We start from the raw sequence: 18,051 nt of genomic DNA, 5'->3' as shown, positions 1-18,051 counted from the left end.
AGATGGGTGATTCCCTCAATTAAATGTAGTACTCTATCAATTACCAGTCACCATAGAGACAATGAAAGTGTACACACAGCCAGTGTCAAGGGGAGATTAGATTATGTTTGTATAGTGTTATATAGTGTAAAAGAACTTTAGGTTGGAAAACCTAAAATATTTGGTATCACCATGATCGACCAAATTACTTTGTTAATTAATGTGTAATATTTCAGTGTTATATTTCCCTTCCTCTAGTCCCTGCTGACACTATGTGCACCTGATGACTACAGAGTAGCCTTCATGTCACCAGTACCCCAGTACCCACTATATACTGCCTGCTTCTCGGAGTTAGGAGTTAAAATGGTAAGGTATATGCTCTACTAGCTGAGTTCACTGTTCACTGGTAACAAACGTTCTGTTGTAAGGACTTAATTAAATTAAGGATGAATATTTCAAGTACTGTTCCATACATTTTTATCTCTGAGGACAGTGGCAACTGACACCAATCACTGGTGTCAATAAGTGCCACTAAAAGCTACTGACACCGACCAAGCAACTCAAATATCTTGTTGTAAGAAGTTTTTGGTGAGTTTGAAGCGAGCTAGGGTTGACTGGGATGGTCACTTTACTTCTAGCTCACCTCAAACTCAGCAGAAACTTACCTTCATACAGACAGTGAGAGACATCATTATGCTTAATAGGCAAAGTTTAGTGTCAGTGTTATGGTTGGGTTCAGCCTTGGTTTCTTCACTGGTCTTATGATATATAGCATCCTTTTCAACTCTATCAGGTAGACAAAAGAGATATTGGTAGCTGGCAGTAATGGGTTGGCATGGTGGACCAGAGCATAGGTAGGGTCAGTAGTATAATTTTTGCTTCATTTTTTCTGTGTTTTATTGTCTTAAGTTTTTGCTGGCCAGTGTCAACAGCTTTAGATGGCACTTATTGATAGTGACGATTGGTGTCAATAGCCTTGGCCCTTCTTATAAAGTAAAAATGGAGAAATTGTCGGGAGCTTGTATTCCGTGGAATACGGAATAGCAGAATTACGGAACAAGCGAAAATCACATTCTAAATATTTTGTTATTGTTTATAACCTCTATAACACTTTAATATACATTCCTCACCTCGTAGAGAACACAATCACGATGGCACCGATCCTTGGGGCGATCTTTAAATCGGATATGTACAAAGATATTCACTCTAGAACAATCTGACTAAGCTAAACTACCATCAAATACACTTCACTACACAATCGCTAGAAAACTAGAAGTTCTTTATGCTATACTTACTCATACCAGCTGTCACAAAAGAGCAGCTAGCTAGCTAACTGGCTGAATAGTTTAGGACAAAACAATCCACCCCCTAGGTAGCTACCCTGCATGCATGGAATAATCTGACCTTTCTTATAACTCTGTTACCATTTCCTAAAGTGTTTCAAATAAATTCGGAGAATAATACTGCTTTCAGCTCCAACAACATTGGATTCAGTCACACGAGGTCACTCTTGCCGCTATACCGTCTCTTCCATCAGAACTGAAACCTTTGCACACTCCTACCTACCCTCAACTACCAAGATGTGGAATAATCTCCCCGAGTCACTGGTGATGATCAACAATTTAGATGAATTTAAAGATAAACTAGCACACTATTTCTTATAGCACTCATTTGTGTGTTGTATACTCTACATGAGGTTTACATAGTAATAATAATAACAGAGCTCCAACCTCGGCTCTAACACTTCGTATATAACTCTAATAAATTCTGGTATTTACTCGTGTGTGACAGCTGGTATGAGTAAGTATAGCACAATGAACTTCTAGTTTTCTAGCGATTGTGTAGTGAAGTGTATTTGATGGTAGTTTAGCTTAGTTAGATTGTTCTAGAGTGAATATCTTTGTACATATCCTGTTTAAAGATCGCCCTGAGGATCAGTGCCGTCGCTTGATTGTGTTCTCTACGAGGTGAGGAATGTATATTAAAACGTTATAGAGGCTATAAACAATAACAAAATATTTAGAATGTGATTTTCGCTTATTCCATTATTCCGTATTCCGCAGAATACAGGCTCCCAAAATTGTCCATTACAGAGAAGCTCTACTGTATAAAGTAAATACAAATTTTCCACCCTAATTTTAAACTCCATGCACACTTGTTGACCTGGTAGTCATGGCGATATTACTGCCACAGATCCCATACTACCTGGATGAAGAGAAGGACTGGGAACTAAACATGACTGACCTACAGATGGCAGTGGAATCAGCACGGTGTAAACCAAGACTACTAGTGGTTATCAACCCTGGTAATCCTACAGGTTAGCTATGGTGATGAGGTAATGGTGACCATCTGTGTATAGGCCAGCAACTGTCTAAAACTAACATGGTTGATATTGTAGACTTCTGTCATCAACACAAACTATTACTACTAGTAGATGAGGTAAGGATGGCATTCAGAGAATGCTTTGATGTTTGCAAAGTATTCAACTTTTTTAATTCTGGTAAGGGACCTGTACACAGGTGTCTTACTGGGTAATTACCAAGAGTTCATAATATATATACTGAGGAGAGTGTCCTACTCTCATATACCCCTGTAGAAGGGTGTATTGTGAAGTTATGATGTAACAACAAGATGTTGTGGTTTGTGACGTATGAGCAGCCATAAAAGTGCAAGAATCGTTAGCATCATTTCACACTCGCGACACTCAGGATAGCCGTATTTACGAATGGCCTAGCAAGAAGCACCATGAAGGAACGATTGTAGTTCGGTGAGAAACACTTAGAGCTGGAGTTAAGTTGGTTGCTAGCAACGTTGTTAGGCACACATTCAATCGATACCATGTTCAACTAATGACATCATTAATTATACAAAGAAAAACGGGCAAACTCAGAAGTGTTACGTCATAACTTCATGATATGCCCTTCTACAGGAGTATATGAGAGTAGGATACTCTCCTCAGTATAAATATTATGAACTCTTGGTAATTACCTATAGCCACAAATTTTGACAAACAAGTTGCATACTTTGTGGGTTACTAATAGAATTCCAGTTACATGGGCCATTGTCTCAAAGCATAGATACTATCAAGACACACGGTAGTGTGTCGTGCGGCCCAAGAAGCCGGCGCGCCACTCCCGTGAGTATATTGACAGGAAGAACGAAAACGTCATTTTCACACCTTTGTATCTCAGTGATCACTTATCCGATTGGAACCAAATTTGCTACACAGTTGCCCGCCAGCCAGGGGAGTCTACATTCCAAATTTGAAGGAAATCGCTCCTGCCATTTCCGAGATACGAGCTGCCAAAGTTTCGTTTTTTTTTTCTTCGTTTTTCTTTTCTTCTTTTCGCACACTTGCAAAAATTGCTATAACAAGCAAACGCGTACTCCGATCGCCATGAAATTTTGCACACAGAAAGGGAGTCCAACGGCGAATGCTAGCATCAAATGTGGTACAAATCCGATGAATGGTTCAGGAGTTATGACTGATTATTCGCGTAAAACAAGATCGATTTGTTGTCACGCCTACAGGGTAAACCGCTTCATGGAATGAGTTGAAAATTGCTATGTAGATGGAGTAACCATCGTAGGAGTGCCTTTTGGTGGTTTGAAAGGAATCGAGATAAAGACTACGGAGATATGACACAAAACCCAACCTGTGTCACAATTACGCGATCGATTTTTGCGAATAAAAAAGTATTAGTTTTCACGCCTACTAGGCAAACCGCTTAGAGCAATGAGCTGAAAATCGGTGTATAGCTGGAATAATCTTCATAGAAAGTCCTTGCAGTAGTACAGAAGAATTGGATTACAAACCACTGAGTTATGATTCTAAAGCCAACTCCGTGTAGCAAATGCGAGATCGAGATACTCTAATAGAACAGTCACCCTAATAGAGCATTCGGCTAATTTATTTACTCCATTATAGAATTTTATTACATCACAAGTTATTCTGTAGGGAATTCAGCTGCAAACAGTTAATCTTATAGACAGTTCAGCAAGAAGCAAGTCACATGTGGAGAGTTAAGCAAATATATCACTATAGAGATTCAGAACATTACAAGTCACACTGAAGAAAGTTCAGCTATTAACAAGTCATGCACCCTGTAGAGAATTCAGCTACAATTAAGTCACTCTCTAGAGAATTCAGCTACACAGAATTCAGCTACACACAAGTCACTGTGGAGAGAGTTCAGCTACAAACAAATTACCCTGTAGAGAGATCAGCTACAAATAAAACACTTTGCAGAGTGTTCAGCTACAACAAATCAACCTTTAGAGCGATCAGCAATGAACAAATCAACACAAATCTACCTGTAGAGAGATAAGCTAGAAACAAATCACCCTGTAGAGAGTTCAGCTACAAAAAATCACCCTGTAGAGACATCAACTAGAAACTAGACACAATGTAAGGAGTTCAGCTACAAGCAATCACTCTGTAGAGAGTTCAGCTAAAACAAATCAACCTGTAGAGAGATCATCTAGAAACAAATCAACCTGCAGAGAGATCAGCTACAAACAAATCAGCTTGTAGAGAGATCAGTTACACACAAATCAACCTGTAGAGAGATAAGCTAGAAACAAATCACCCTGTAGAGAGTTCAGCTAAAACAAATCAATCTGCAGAGAGATCAGCTACAAACAAATCACCTTATAGAGAGATCGACTACAAACAAATCAACTTGCAGAGAGATCAGCTACACACAAATCAACTTGTATAGAGATCAGCTACAAACAAATCACCCTGTAGAGAGATCAGCTACAAACTAGACACAATGTAAGGAGTTCAGCTACAAGCAAATTACCCTGTAGAGAGTTCATCTACAAACAAATCAACCTGTAGAGCAATCTGCTAGAAACAAATCACCCTGAAGAGAGGTCAGCTACAAAAAATCACCCTGTAGAGAGAAACAAATCACCCTGAAGAGAGGTCAGCTACAAACAAAACACTTTTAGAGTGATCAGCAACAAACAAATCAACCTGTAGAGAGATCAGCTACAAACAAATCAGCTTGTAGAGAGACCAGTTACACACAAATCAACCTGTAGAGAGATAAGCTAGAAACAAATCACCCTGCAGAGAGTTCAGTTACAAGCAAAACACCCTGTAGAGAGTTCAGCTGCAAACAAATCACCTTATAGAGAGTTCAGCTACAAATAAATTACCCTGTAGAGAGATCGGCTACAAACAAATCAACCTGTAGAGCGATCAGCTAGAAACTAGACACAGTGTAAGGAGTTCAGCTACAAGTCAACCTGCAGAGAGATCAGCTACAAACAAACATATCCAACAATTAAGCGACTTTTAATAAAAAAAATTTTATTGGCAAGATACACGCGTCTACACTGGAAGCAGGTTTTCAAGGCTCTGTTATGGAGCGTCAGATAACTTTTAAACCCTTTCCAGGTTCTAGCAGGAATGGCCAGCATGACATCTACTTTCACGTAAAATGTAACAGCTTAATACGGCCTTCTTCATGGTACAAAGTAGGGGGTTTAACATTACACATAGAACCATTGGCCATGAAAATATTGGCTCACCTCAACAATCCAGGCGCAAACTTTTTAACGATTCCAGGTTATACCAGGCTAGATCTATCCTTTCTTGAATACTTCAGCTAGCTATACCGTTCGTGACGAACGTTTTACACGGTACAAATAATTTTATAAAAATCACTATCTCAATCCAATAGTCGCATACCCTGGCTGAGCACTGATTATTAATGACGCGCGCGCTATATTGCGTGGGCGAGTTGCAATAGAGAAGTATTACGTTCTTGAATGTTTAATTCATCAACTTTTCAATGGTCAATAGTCCTTGTACATCATGCTAATAACTTTTTTAGATCACGTGATACATCTTTGTATTTTGTACATGTAATCAAATAAATATTTTGAAAAATGGTCATTATAAAAATTTCAAGTTACTTGTTTGCAGTTCTCCAACGTATAAACCTGTGGAAAAAACAGTCACATTTAAATTGGTGAATTTAAAAAATCTTTATCACGCACACACTACACACACACACACACACACACACACACACACACACACACTACACACACTACACACACACTACACACACACACACACACACACACACACACACACACACACACACACTACACACACTACACACACACACACACACACACACACACACACACACACACACACACACACTACACACACACACACACACACACACACACACACACTACACACACTACACACACACTACACACACACACACACACACACACACACACACTACACACACACACACACACACACACACACTACACACACACACACACACACACACACACACACACACACACTACACACACTACACACACACTACACACACACACACACACTACACACACACACACACACACACACACACACACTACACACTACACACACACACTTCACTACATATTCACATAAAAATAAAACACTACAAGGTATGGTAATGGTTGTTTACATTGGTTAATTTTGTGGTGTGCCACATATAGCAACAAGGGAAATGTGTATCTGTGATCAAGAATTTAATTTAGTTTGTAATATCAATCTTTGTCAACTAGAGATGAACTGGCTATTGGTAAAAAGCGAGGGGTAGCCAATGCCTTGGGAATCTTGTATGCTATGTGAGAAATCCAATCAGAAATACACAAATATATTAGAAACCAAATCCTAAATCCTAAATCATGTAAAAATAAAGGAGAAAGTGAGTTTAACAAAGTAGACAATGATCGATCATGAATAACTAGAACAAGATGTAGATCAACAACTGTACAGGTAGTTACTAGTTAGCAATATCACTAAATGGCTTTTAAAAATACATAAAGATTGGGAGTCTCGTATACGCCAGTTGGGTGCTTTGCTTGGGCATTGACAACCCCATTTCTGTGTTTTGCGTGGGCGTTGGCTACCCCTCGGGAAAAATAAAATAATGAAAGACTATACAGAAGCTGATCTGTACAGAAGATGAGCCCTGCACAGCTACGTGGGCTTCTTTTTACAAAGCATACGCTCACCTTATTTGCACATTGCCCAATCATCATCATGGACGCTTCCACCTCCCACCGTGCACTAAAGTAATAGAAACAAACATCATTAAATAATATAAGCATTAATATTATTATAGCATAACACAGCAGCACAATATTACAGCATGATAAACAAACCAAAGTATTTATACAGAAAACTATGTCATAGACATTTAATCGTCTTTGAGCAAGGCCATTTTAACGAAGGCGCAAATTGGGCGTGGGCGGGCAATTCATTACATTCTTTTCGCCGTTTATAACTATCACTGGCAAACTAATGCATATACTATATCAAAGAACGTATATATTTAAACAGTTGTATGATACTTATAGACTGTTTTTTCACTGTCAACCACTTCTTGCGCGTGGGCGGCCCACCACCCCTCCCCTCCGCACCCTTCCACCCACCCACCCCCTATATGATATACGTGCTATACAGCTGAGCATATAAAAGTTGCTAAAATTAACAGGTTTTTGTAGAATCAGTTTTATTTTTAAAATTCTAATTGAACAAACAGTACATTTTCATACTGTAGCTGAATGACATTTAAATACATTGAATTGTCTGATATGATCACCTTATAGACAGTTCAGCTACAAACAAATCACCTTATAGACAGTTCAGCTACAAACAAATTACCCTGTAGAGAGATCGGCTACACTCAAATCAACTTGTAGAGAGATTAGCTACAACCAAATCACCCTGTAGAGAGATCAGCTAAAAACTAGACACAATGTAAGCAGTTCAGCTACAATCAAATCACCCTTTAGTGAGTTCAGCTACAAACAAATCAACCTGCAGTGAGATCACCTACAAAAAAGCACCTTGTACAGAGTTCAGCTACAAACAAATTACCCTGTAGAGAGATTGGCTACAAACAAATCAACCTGTAGAAAGATCAGCTAGAAACTAGGTACAATGTAAGGAGTTCAGCTACAAGTAAATCACCCTGTAGAGAGTTCAGCTAAAACAAATCAACCTGCAGAGAGATCAGCTACAAACAAATCACCTTATAGACAGTTCAGCTACAAACAAATTACATTGTAGAGAGATCGGCTACAAATTAATCAACCTGCAGAGAGATCAGCTACACACAAATCAACTTGTAGAGAGATCAGCTACAAACAAATTACCCTGTAGAGAGATCAGCTAGAAACTAGACACAATGTAAGGAGTTCAGCTACAAGCAAATCACCCTTTAGTGAGTTCAGCTACAAACAAATCAACCTGCAGTGAGATCACCCACAAAAACGCACCTTGTACAGAGTTCAGTTACAAACAAATTACCCTGTAGAGAGATCAGCTAAAAGAATTCACCTTGTAGAGAGTTCAGCAACAAAGAAACCACCATGTAGAGAGTTCAGCTGCAAACAAATCACCCAGTAGAAAGATCAGCTAGAAGAAGTCACCTTGTAAAGAGTTCAGCTACAAAGAAACCATCATGTACAGAGTTCAGCTACAAAGAAACCACCATGTAGAGTGTTTAGCTGCAAAAAATCACCTGTAGAGAGTTCAGCTAGAAACAAATCACCCTGTAGAGAGATCAGCTAGAAGAGGTCACCTTGTAGAGGTTAAGCTACAAAGAAACCATCACATAAAGAGTTCAGCTGCAAATAAATCACTTGTAGAGAGTTCAGCTACAAATAAATCCCCCTGTAGAGGGATCAGCTAGAAGAAGTCACCTTGTAGAGAGTTCAGCTACAAAGAAACCATCATGTAGAGAGTTCAGTTACAAACAAATCACCCTGTAGAGAGATCAGCTAGAAGAAGTTAACTTGTAGATAGTTCAGCTACAAACAATTCACCCTGTAGAAAGATCAGCTAGAAGAAGTCACCCTGTAGAGTGTTCAGTTACAAAGAAACCATCATGTAGAGAGTTCAGCTGCAAACAAATCACTCTGTAGAGAGTTCAGCTACAAAGAAACCGCCATGTAGAGAGTTCAGCCTCAAACAAACCACCTTGTAGAGAATTCAACTACAACAAATCACCCTGTAGAGAAGAAGTTACCTTGTAGAGAGTTCAGCTACAAAGAAACCATCATGTAGGGAGTTCAGCTACAAAGAAATCACCATGTAGAGAGTTTAGCTGCAAACAAATCACCTGTAGAGAGTTCAGCTAGAAACAAATCACCCCGTAGAGAAATCAGCTGGACGAAGTCACCTTGTAGAGATTTCAGCTACAAAGAAACCATCATTTAGAGAGTTCAGCTGCAAACAAATCACCCTGTAGAGAGTTCAGCTACAAAAAATCACCCTGTAGAGAGTTCAGCTAGACGAAGTCACCTTGTAGAGAGTTCAGCTACAAAGAAACCACCATGTAGAGAGTTTAGCTGCAAACAAATCACCCTGTAGATAGACCAGCTAGAAGAGGTCACCTTGTAGAGAGTTCAGCTACAAAGAAACCATCCTGTATATAGTTTAGCTACATTTCAAGTCACCCAGTAGAGAGATCAACTGCAAAAAAATATCCTGTGGGGAATAATGGGCATGTAATAAATATATGTATATAATTTGTATAATTACTAATAAAATCAAAAATAATTGAAGTGTTACAAATCTTCTTTAAGTTCTTTTCTTCTTCCTGTGGTAAAGAAAAAAGCACATGGGTTAAAAAAGCCCCAAAGCCAGCCATTTGCAGTATACAAATACAAAAAGAAGTGATATCTAATCAAAAACAGCCAAGCTGTAAAAAAAGGTGCGGCCCCCAAAAAGGCCATGGTGAAAAAAGATGAGATGGCACAAAATTCACCTGAATTGTCGTTATTAAAATGTAACCATTAACCTACCATCACAGCCATTTCTTGGCCGCCACCTTGGATTTCACATCTTTTTTCACCATGGCCTTTTTGGGGGCCGCACCTTTTTTTACAGCTTGGCTGTTTTTGATTAGATACTAATAACACGGGATTGGAAGCTCCATTTGTGGACTCAATATAGTGTGTACATTCCAAATAAGCACTCCTCGTAGTTTCGCGGACTTGCCTTTCAGTTGGTGAAGGCTACAAAAGTCTGGTTATTTCAATACCAACTTAGCTAAGGGTAGTGAAGAACCAAGGTAAGTGTATAGGATGATATATGAGCTAGTATGTCTGTGCAATTAAGCTCAAATTGTCTTGTAGCACAACATAAATTGGGGAACGCTACAAAACTGTATTTTGTACTCTTTTCCAAGTCTTTGAAGACATACAGTGAAAACTAATGGAATTGTATTAAAGTACAGACAATTTCAAATGGCTTGTGCTGCGCGTTGGTACAGTTCAATGCTTTTTCCAGAAGATATTTAGTGTTAAACAAACGAGAAGTCACATAGTTTCTGTACCTGTTTCAGGTATTTCTAAGCATCCTCCAGATAATTGCTGGAATTGTGGCAAAGCTAAGTGATTCGAGTGTGGCTTAGTATAACAATTACAGTTCTTTGTTTTGTATGGACCAACTTACAGTTCGTGGAACAGTTGCCAAATCCCGTCCTGTAATAATAGAGCATAGCAACCAAGATAGCAACATAACTAATGACATGATGCAACCGTCAAATTAATTACTTCCAGTACAACGAGGAGTGCCAGCATGCAAAACGGAGCTTCCAATCCCGTGTTATTAGTATAGTATCTATGCTCTAAGTTACTAAGACATGAATTCCCAGGATTCTTCAGTGGATAACTCCCCTCAGGAATGATGTAATAATCACCTCAGTGATTATTACATCATTCCTTCGGGTTGTTTATCCACTGAGGAATCCTAGCACTCTAGACATGTCTGTCTGTGTGTAGTGTCCATCAGTCTGTCCATGAGTTCATGTCTTACATAGTGGTGAAGGTCCAGGTGGGACTTGTGTACCCACACCTTCACCTGTGAGAGTTTTGTTGTATTGTTATAGTACACTGGTAATGATAATTTAAGCACTTGCGTGGGCAAAGATCAAACAAATAAGAGTACTATTATTTCCATGCAGCACCGCTGTACAGATAATAATATCGCACTGTTGATCATGTGTGTAACATTTTAAATTGCCAGAAGTAGCCAAAACAATGCTATCTGTTTGTTTAAAATTTGTACCATATAGACACTTACTGATTGTCTGATGACAAAAACTGACACAGTTCAAGTCTACAAAACGAATGCTCCAAACAAAGATGACCAGAAAGCACTTAAAACCAGTTACAGCACTGCCACACTTGTGTAATATGAAAAAAATAGCACTTGCACTCATTTCGGTACTTTAACTAGTATATAAAGATTTCTCCTCTTTGTATGTGTAGACTAACCTGCTACTATCCACAGGTCTACCAGGAGAATGTCTATGTTGGCAAACAAGAGTTCATCTCTTTTAAGAAAGTTCTCAGAGAGATGGGACCTGGCTACAATGATGTTGAGCTAGTCTCCTTCCACTCTACATCTAAAGGATATGTAGGGGAGTGAGTGACTGTGTGTTGTGATATGTGCGTGGGTGGTTGTGTCACTGTGTCCAGGATTGTGGTTACATGTACAGGAGACCTCTCTCAAAGAGCCCCCTCTAATAAAGGACAGTTTCTGAGGTCCTTTTTCTCTCTACAATTGCACCTACTTGTAATATGGTTGTACTACCACACACACGGGATTGTTTTATTACAGTTTTTATGTTCCAATAGCAGTTCTTCAAGTTTTTGTTAGTGGTTTAAACATTCTGTTAGTAGGTGGAGCCTTCATTATTTCAACACAGATATGTGATCTTATTTGTCCTGTTGTATAGAAACTTAACTTGACAGACAAGTGTGGGCAGGGACTTTACGCAGCCTGAGGGTGTGTTATATCAAGGGGGTGTTGTGAGGGTGTGTCAATGATGTAGGTGTGGTATCCGAGGAGGCTACATGGAGATGGTTGGAGTGGATCAACTAGTGATGGATGAGTTGGAGAAGTACATGAGTGCAAGGCTGTGTCCTAATACTACTGGACAGGTGAGATATAGTCAGGGCCGTAGCCAGGCTTTTAACTGGGTGGGTTCTTTAGATGAAAAGTGGACCTTTTCATGAATGTTTGTATCAGTGATGTGAAGTATGTTGAAGCTAGGGAGTCTAGGAACATGCTCCCCTTGAAAATAGATACTAAATTTGGTGACATTTCTGGACTTTTGCTACTAAAATGTTGCACTTTATTACTAAATTTGTGGACGTTTTTCTTCAAGAGCTCTGCCTACGGGCCTGATAGTGGTTTGTGTGAAATATATTTCTAATCCAACACCTCTATAATCCAAGAATACCGACATTGTTTGCTACCCCAGTAAGACTTTATCTCCTCATTAATCCAACATCTTCACAAATTGCAGTGGATTCAGCCAAACATCTTTGTTCCTAGTTTAGACAAATAAGTTGAGAATTTTACAATTGAGGTTCACTGATTTATATACTGAACTCCATTCAGTTACCCTAATAAACTAGCAATGAATTACTCTAATAAAATGGTCACTTTGGTTTTCTTATGATCATGAGGTGTTCAAATAAAAGTCCCCCTCATGGTAGTACATTCTGTAAGTAGTTACTACACAAATCAGTTGATTATTACAGTGTAACAGATATGCATGAGATACACTGGAACTCTCCCACCCAACCATAGCATGTTACATAGTTAGCCACATTAATTGTAGTATGGTACAGTTGTTACTATGGTTACTGTTACAGGTGTTAGTAGACTTGATGGTTAATCCCCCCAGACCAGGTGATGAATCTTATGATCTCTTTCATAAGGTGTGTAGTGTGTGCGTGTGTGTATGTGTGCGTGCATGCATACGTGTGTGCGTGCGTGCGTGTCAACATTGTTTGCATGCACAACTTTCAATGTTTGTAGTTCCAAGTTAAAATGTTGTGTATTGTTCCATTGTTATTATTGTACCCTGTAAAGTAGTTGACTGAGAAGGTCAGTCATATGTCATAATCCTTGGTGATGTAAGCAAACCCAGTGCACAATTTTGAGACTTACATGTTTATTTATAGGTACATAGGCGGAAAAGGGGGGGCAGGCTAGGAGGCTGAAGCCTCCCCCCTTGGTGTGTGGAGGGGGGCTAATCCCCCCTCGGAATGATACCTCGCCAAAATTATCCTTCTTGGAGTGGTGCTGAAAACTGAAGAAGATTGATATAATCTAATAGAACACTCAAATACATTCCCTAATAGAACAGTCAAAACACTTCATAAAATTGTGTTCCTAAAAGTAGTAGTCTAAATATGGAAACAAAATGCTTACAGTGGGAATCAAACCACTGACCTCTTGTGTTGTAAAGTCTTAATAAATAACAATTAATGAGTTAACACCAGCGGTTAAAATAAATAAATTACATGTAGTAGCTAAACCAGCTTTACTTGAGAGTTGTTGTGTTACCAAAAGGCTCTTCTGTACTGCTAATAATATTATTATATACTGTATATTAACCAGTAGCTAGTCAACATTGCCAAAAGAGTACTGTATAGAGGGAAACTGGTGAATTTGGCGATTTACTGCAAATTCGCCGAAATTTAACCCGCCAATTACTCATAGCACCTGATCTTTATAGCTAAACAGTGAGCTTGAATTTACCAGTTTATTTTGCCTAATGCAATTTAGCTTGCTATTCGCCAAAGTTTTCCTCTATAGGGTATTGTTAACTGCAAGTAGCTCGTTGTAAATATAAAAGTTGTGTGTTTCAGTTGAAATGCTTTAGACTGTACCTATAAATTATTTCTGGTGAATTTTCTGACATTTTAAAAGCTAAAATAATGGCTATAGTTTCTGGGGGCTCCCCCCCCCCCCCCCCCCCCTGCTGCCAGAGATTCTACCGGTATACTCTAATCAGTCCCCCTCATGTGTGACCAACCTCTTTCAGCCAGCAATGTACACTGAACAATAGCTAGGTGTTGTGTAGGAAGTTCACTATTGTGTGTTGTGTTTAGGAACGCTCCAATATTTTAGCATCATTGAAGAAAAGAGCAGAGATGATCAGTATCAAATTCAACAAGATCCCCGGCATGTACTGTAACATCATACAGGGATCAATGTATGCCTTCCCTAGGATCCATCTTCCTGAGAGAGCCATTACTAAGGCAGAGGTGTGTGCATACTTTAGCATCATCACTTGAGTGTCATTATATGGTTGTGTGTTCCTTTTGCCACTTATTAATGTCCTCAACATGAGGTATTGAGGTTAGGCACTTTGTTACCATGACAACTTGTTTTGTAGGCTAAAGATCTTCATCCCGATGAGTACTACTGCTTGAAACTATTAGAGGAAACAGGAATATCATTTGTGCCAGGTAGTGGGTTTGGACAAGTAGAGGGAACATATCATCTAAGGTGAGCAAAAGGGGGTGTGGCTTATAACATCATGTTAACGTGGCTCCTGTTGCTAGAACAACCATATTAGCTGATGAGGCAACTACAGATGACATGATGGATCGAGTGGAAAAATTTCACATGAAATTCCTTGCAGAACATTCTTGAAATGATCAGCTGATTATATTAAAAATATATTTATTGCAATTGTACTCTGTTCGAATTTATCGCCTTATAAAGATCTTATATTTTTACCATATGTTATAATAAGAGTTTAAAAAGTGGAAGTGTAAATTCTCTTTTCTAATAAAGTAGGATGAATAATTGATACTTTCCTTGCTAAGTATACCAGCATGTGATTTGGCTCAAAACCTGTTGAATGTAACATACAGTGGAGCCTCATAACAACCTCTCTGAATTAAGGACAAAATAGAAACCCCCCAAAATTAACCAGGTCTGGTCAATACATTTTTTACCTCCGGAAGACTATTAAAAAGTGGCCAGTGTATCCATATTTTTGTTAGTTTGCTAGTCGTCAAGTACAAATAGTATAGCAGCACAACCAAAAGTCGTGCACTTTTTCATAAAACTATGAAACTTTCCACATAAATAGCTAGTAGTCCTCAATACAGGTATCTTTTAGATATAGTGCCATTGCTGATGTGACCTTTACTGCCATTTTTGTGCAGAAAACTGATCATTTTTGTCTTTAACTCCCTGAGGCAGTAATCAATTTGTTAAAACATGGTGTCAAACAATTTGTCCCTTTTGTATCGATCCTATTGGTAGTATCGATATCAGCTTAACGCGTAAAATTAGAGCACATCATTTCATATACGGTAGGAGTGATTCCTCAATTAGAGCACTGGTGAACGCGAACTACTAAGATGCTTATCAAAGTAAAGGTAAGGGGAGTGATATTTCGTTGTTTTGTGTGAGTTGCCATCGTTTTGTATAACGATTGTCAGCATTACGTGTTGTAATTTTTTCCATTCTGCAGACTCTCACTGGCAAAGAGATAGAGATTGATATTGAACCAACGGACAAGGTATGCGTACACTGGTATACCATATTACTGGCCACTCCAAGTAAATTCTCTGTTTCCTTCCACCGCCCGCATCCACTACTGGACATGTTGCCCATGAAAATCCAATGAAAAAAAAAGTTCAATCTTTGAAAAACAAAGTTTTCATTGGGTGGTCCCAATGAAATTTTATTTTCATAGCATTTTAATTGGGAAAATTAATGAAAAATTACCACTGAGAACTCTGTGAAATGCTGTTCATTGGTAACTTTTCATTAATTTGTCTATTAATACGCTACCGTGTATACAAGCAAGGGGTTCTAATACTTTAACCAGCTGCACAAGTTCAGTATATGGTTGTGACCTGACCCTTTTGTATAGCAAGTATTGCCAAACTCCTCAAATCATAAACTGCATAAAAACGTATGGCCATGTCAATTGTCCCACCTTTTTGTACAACATATATACAAATTTTTGAGGTATGTAATTTTCACAGATTGGAATTTCAGGATTTTGTGATTTAATTTCTTGGATTACTTGTGCTATCTGATATTTAGTAGTCATGGTAATCATTAATTTTTGAGGATGAAAAATTTACAGACGAATATGGAACTATGAATCTGCGAAAATTATGTCCCATCATGGGCCCAAGTGATTTGCCTGATATGTACACCTCAGCCCAAGGGCCATCAGGCCTGAGGGCATGGGTGTACATATCAGGCAAATCACAAGGGCACATGATACAACTGATATGTACCATACAGGCTAATAGCATGCTGTGGTGGGCGACTAATCACCCAAGCCAATACGAGGCAACCAGCTGGATTTATTATATAGATAGTCTTGTACAATTCGATTATGGGTCAGCAGCAAGTAGTAACATTGCAGTAAAGTTTGTTAACAAAAACAGGTAAATCCTATGGATATCACGGAAACACTCAAATTAGCAATTTTACAAGTGTTTTGAAGTTGCTACAACGCTTACACCCTGTTTACAAAGTTATCTAAACATCCAGAAGGGTAAGCTTTGCTGTAGAGTGGTTACCTCATAATATACAAAAAGTGGGCGCGGTACGTAATCAAACACACAGACATGCACTTGTAAATTATCCACGACACTAGTTCTCACCTGAAACTTCCGTTTGCCAACTCATAGGGTGGTAAGGGTGTCTGTCTGAGTATTGTAGGATGCAGTCGGGTACATGCTTTTCATCACTTGAGCAATAATAAACTCCCACAATCGAATGCTGCCAGGATTCTTATAAAAACAAACAACATTACCTCATCAGATATCAATGCCACGGTACATTTAAGTTAAATGTACCATGGCAAGCCAGGGTTTATGAGATATGTACCCTGAAATTTTCCTTTGAAATTAGATGGTTTCATGGTACATATACTTACTTACAAACTCTTGAGAAAGAACAAGCCCTGTTTCCAATGCATGTAACTGCTGTTCACCTACCAAATATATCTTTTGGAAATCCCTAGGGTTTGCCTTACTTGGGATAAGTGAAGTATTGTTATGGTGTACTATTGAAGTGTATATGTCATCAATTGATGATGTGATGCTGTTAGGTGGAAAGAATCAAAGAGAGGGTGGAGGAGAAGGAAGGAATACCATCACCTCAACAGAGATTGATATTTAGCGGGAAACAAATGTAACCTAATATTAGCAAAGGGTATGACATGAGTTGGAATATTGCAGTTTCACTGATAAGACTCTGACTAGCCTATGGTGGGATAGTAGCTATTTCACCAGTCCTACAGGCTGTAGATCATATATTATAGGAATCCAATTTGCTTGTGTTCTGTGTATCCATTCATAAAACTCTTGTTCAATATTATAGACAATTTTCATGACACTTGTGCTAGCTAGCACAGCTTTGGAAAGAGTAGGTTTGCAACAGTTGGCTAATCACCATTTAACATCACACTACAGACCGAAACCATTGTATCTTTCAAAAAAAAAAAAACCTAATTTTAACCTTATTTCTGGCACTGATCATTTGCTACACTATGATCAGGTGCTGATACTTAGTGAAGTATTTAGGTTATGCAAGGGGCGTTCCCGCATTACGTGAATGTGACGACAACGGTGTGTAAAAATTCTTGGAAGACATTTTGAGTGGAGTCGCGATGTCTGTGCAGTATTCGAAGAACTGAAAAAAGAGCAAGCTAAAAGAAGGTATGAAGAAAAGCTGAAGTCGTGCGGATGTTTAAAGGATCCTTATTGTTATCTAGAAAGTAAGAGAAGTGTCACCAATACGATAGAATGGACGGAATGGCCTGATGTCACTTATGCCAAAGTGTACGACTACTTAATACTGACTGTGAGCTTCTACACCTGTGACCAGCTCAAAGCAAAGAAGAGTTTAGATGGCTACAATTCTTTTGTAAATGGTTGGGTAAATGGTGTCACAGTTTTGAAAGTTGATAACAGCAGTATTAACTACTTGTTCCTGTCAACTGTTAAGCATTCACAGAGTGTATCTTTACCTTCTTTACGAGTATGGGTGATCACTAAATCAGATGGAGAGGTAATCACTGCACATTGCACCTGCATGGCAGGGCTGGATGAGGTGTGTTCACATGTAGCTGCAGTACTGTTTGCTGCTGAAGCTAACCCGTTGACTAAATTGCAGTTCAGTTCAACGTCACTGCCATGTTCATGGCTACCTCCAACATTTCGTTCTGTTAATTTTTCAGAAATTAT

General features: G+C 38.8%; 1 protein-coding gene and 1 long non-coding RNA gene across 2 annotated transcripts in view; one reads left to right on the top strand and one right to left on the bottom strand.

The window, feature by feature from the left end:
- Positions 1-14,598, top strand: part of LOC136264689 (alanine aminotransferase 1-like) — a 33,313-nt gene extending 18,715 nt beyond the window's left edge. Inside the window, exons 5-13 of the mRNA XM_066059468.1 lie at positions 238-345; positions 2,173-2,296; positions 2,339-2,418; positions 11,315-11,448; positions 11,859-11,967; positions 12,688-12,753; positions 13,933-14,088; positions 14,220-14,332; positions 14,389-14,598. Of these exons, the coding sequence (XP_065915540.1) occupies positions 238-345; positions 2,173-2,296; positions 2,339-2,418; positions 11,315-11,448; positions 11,859-11,967; positions 12,688-12,753; positions 13,933-14,088; positions 14,220-14,332; positions 14,389-14,479 (981 nt within the window). The 3' untranslated portion in view covers positions 14,480-14,598. The remainder of the gene's footprint in view (positions 1-237; positions 346-2,172; positions 2,297-2,338; positions 2,419-11,314; positions 11,449-11,858; positions 11,968-12,687; positions 12,754-13,932; positions 14,089-14,219; positions 14,333-14,388) is intronic.
- On the bottom strand, positions 5,795-7,415 carry LOC136264695 (uncharacterized). Its single transcript, XR_010705285.1, has 2 exons — positions 7,024-7,415; positions 5,795-5,934 (listed from the first exon to the last, which is right to left on the bottom strand). It is a non-coding gene; the product is annotated as an uncharacterized lncRNA (long non-coding RNA).
- Positions 14,599-18,051: the final 3,453 nt, after the last annotated feature.

The sequence above is a fragment of the Dysidea avara genome, chromosome 8, assembly GCF_963678975.1.
Source record: "Dysidea avara chromosome 8, odDysAvar1.4, whole genome shotgun sequence".
Taxonomy (NCBI): Eukaryota; Metazoa; Porifera; class Demospongiae; order Dictyoceratida; family Dysideidae; genus Dysidea; species Dysidea avara.
Note: the sequence above shows the minus strand (reverse complement) of the source record. Positions and strands in the feature narration are given on the sequence as shown.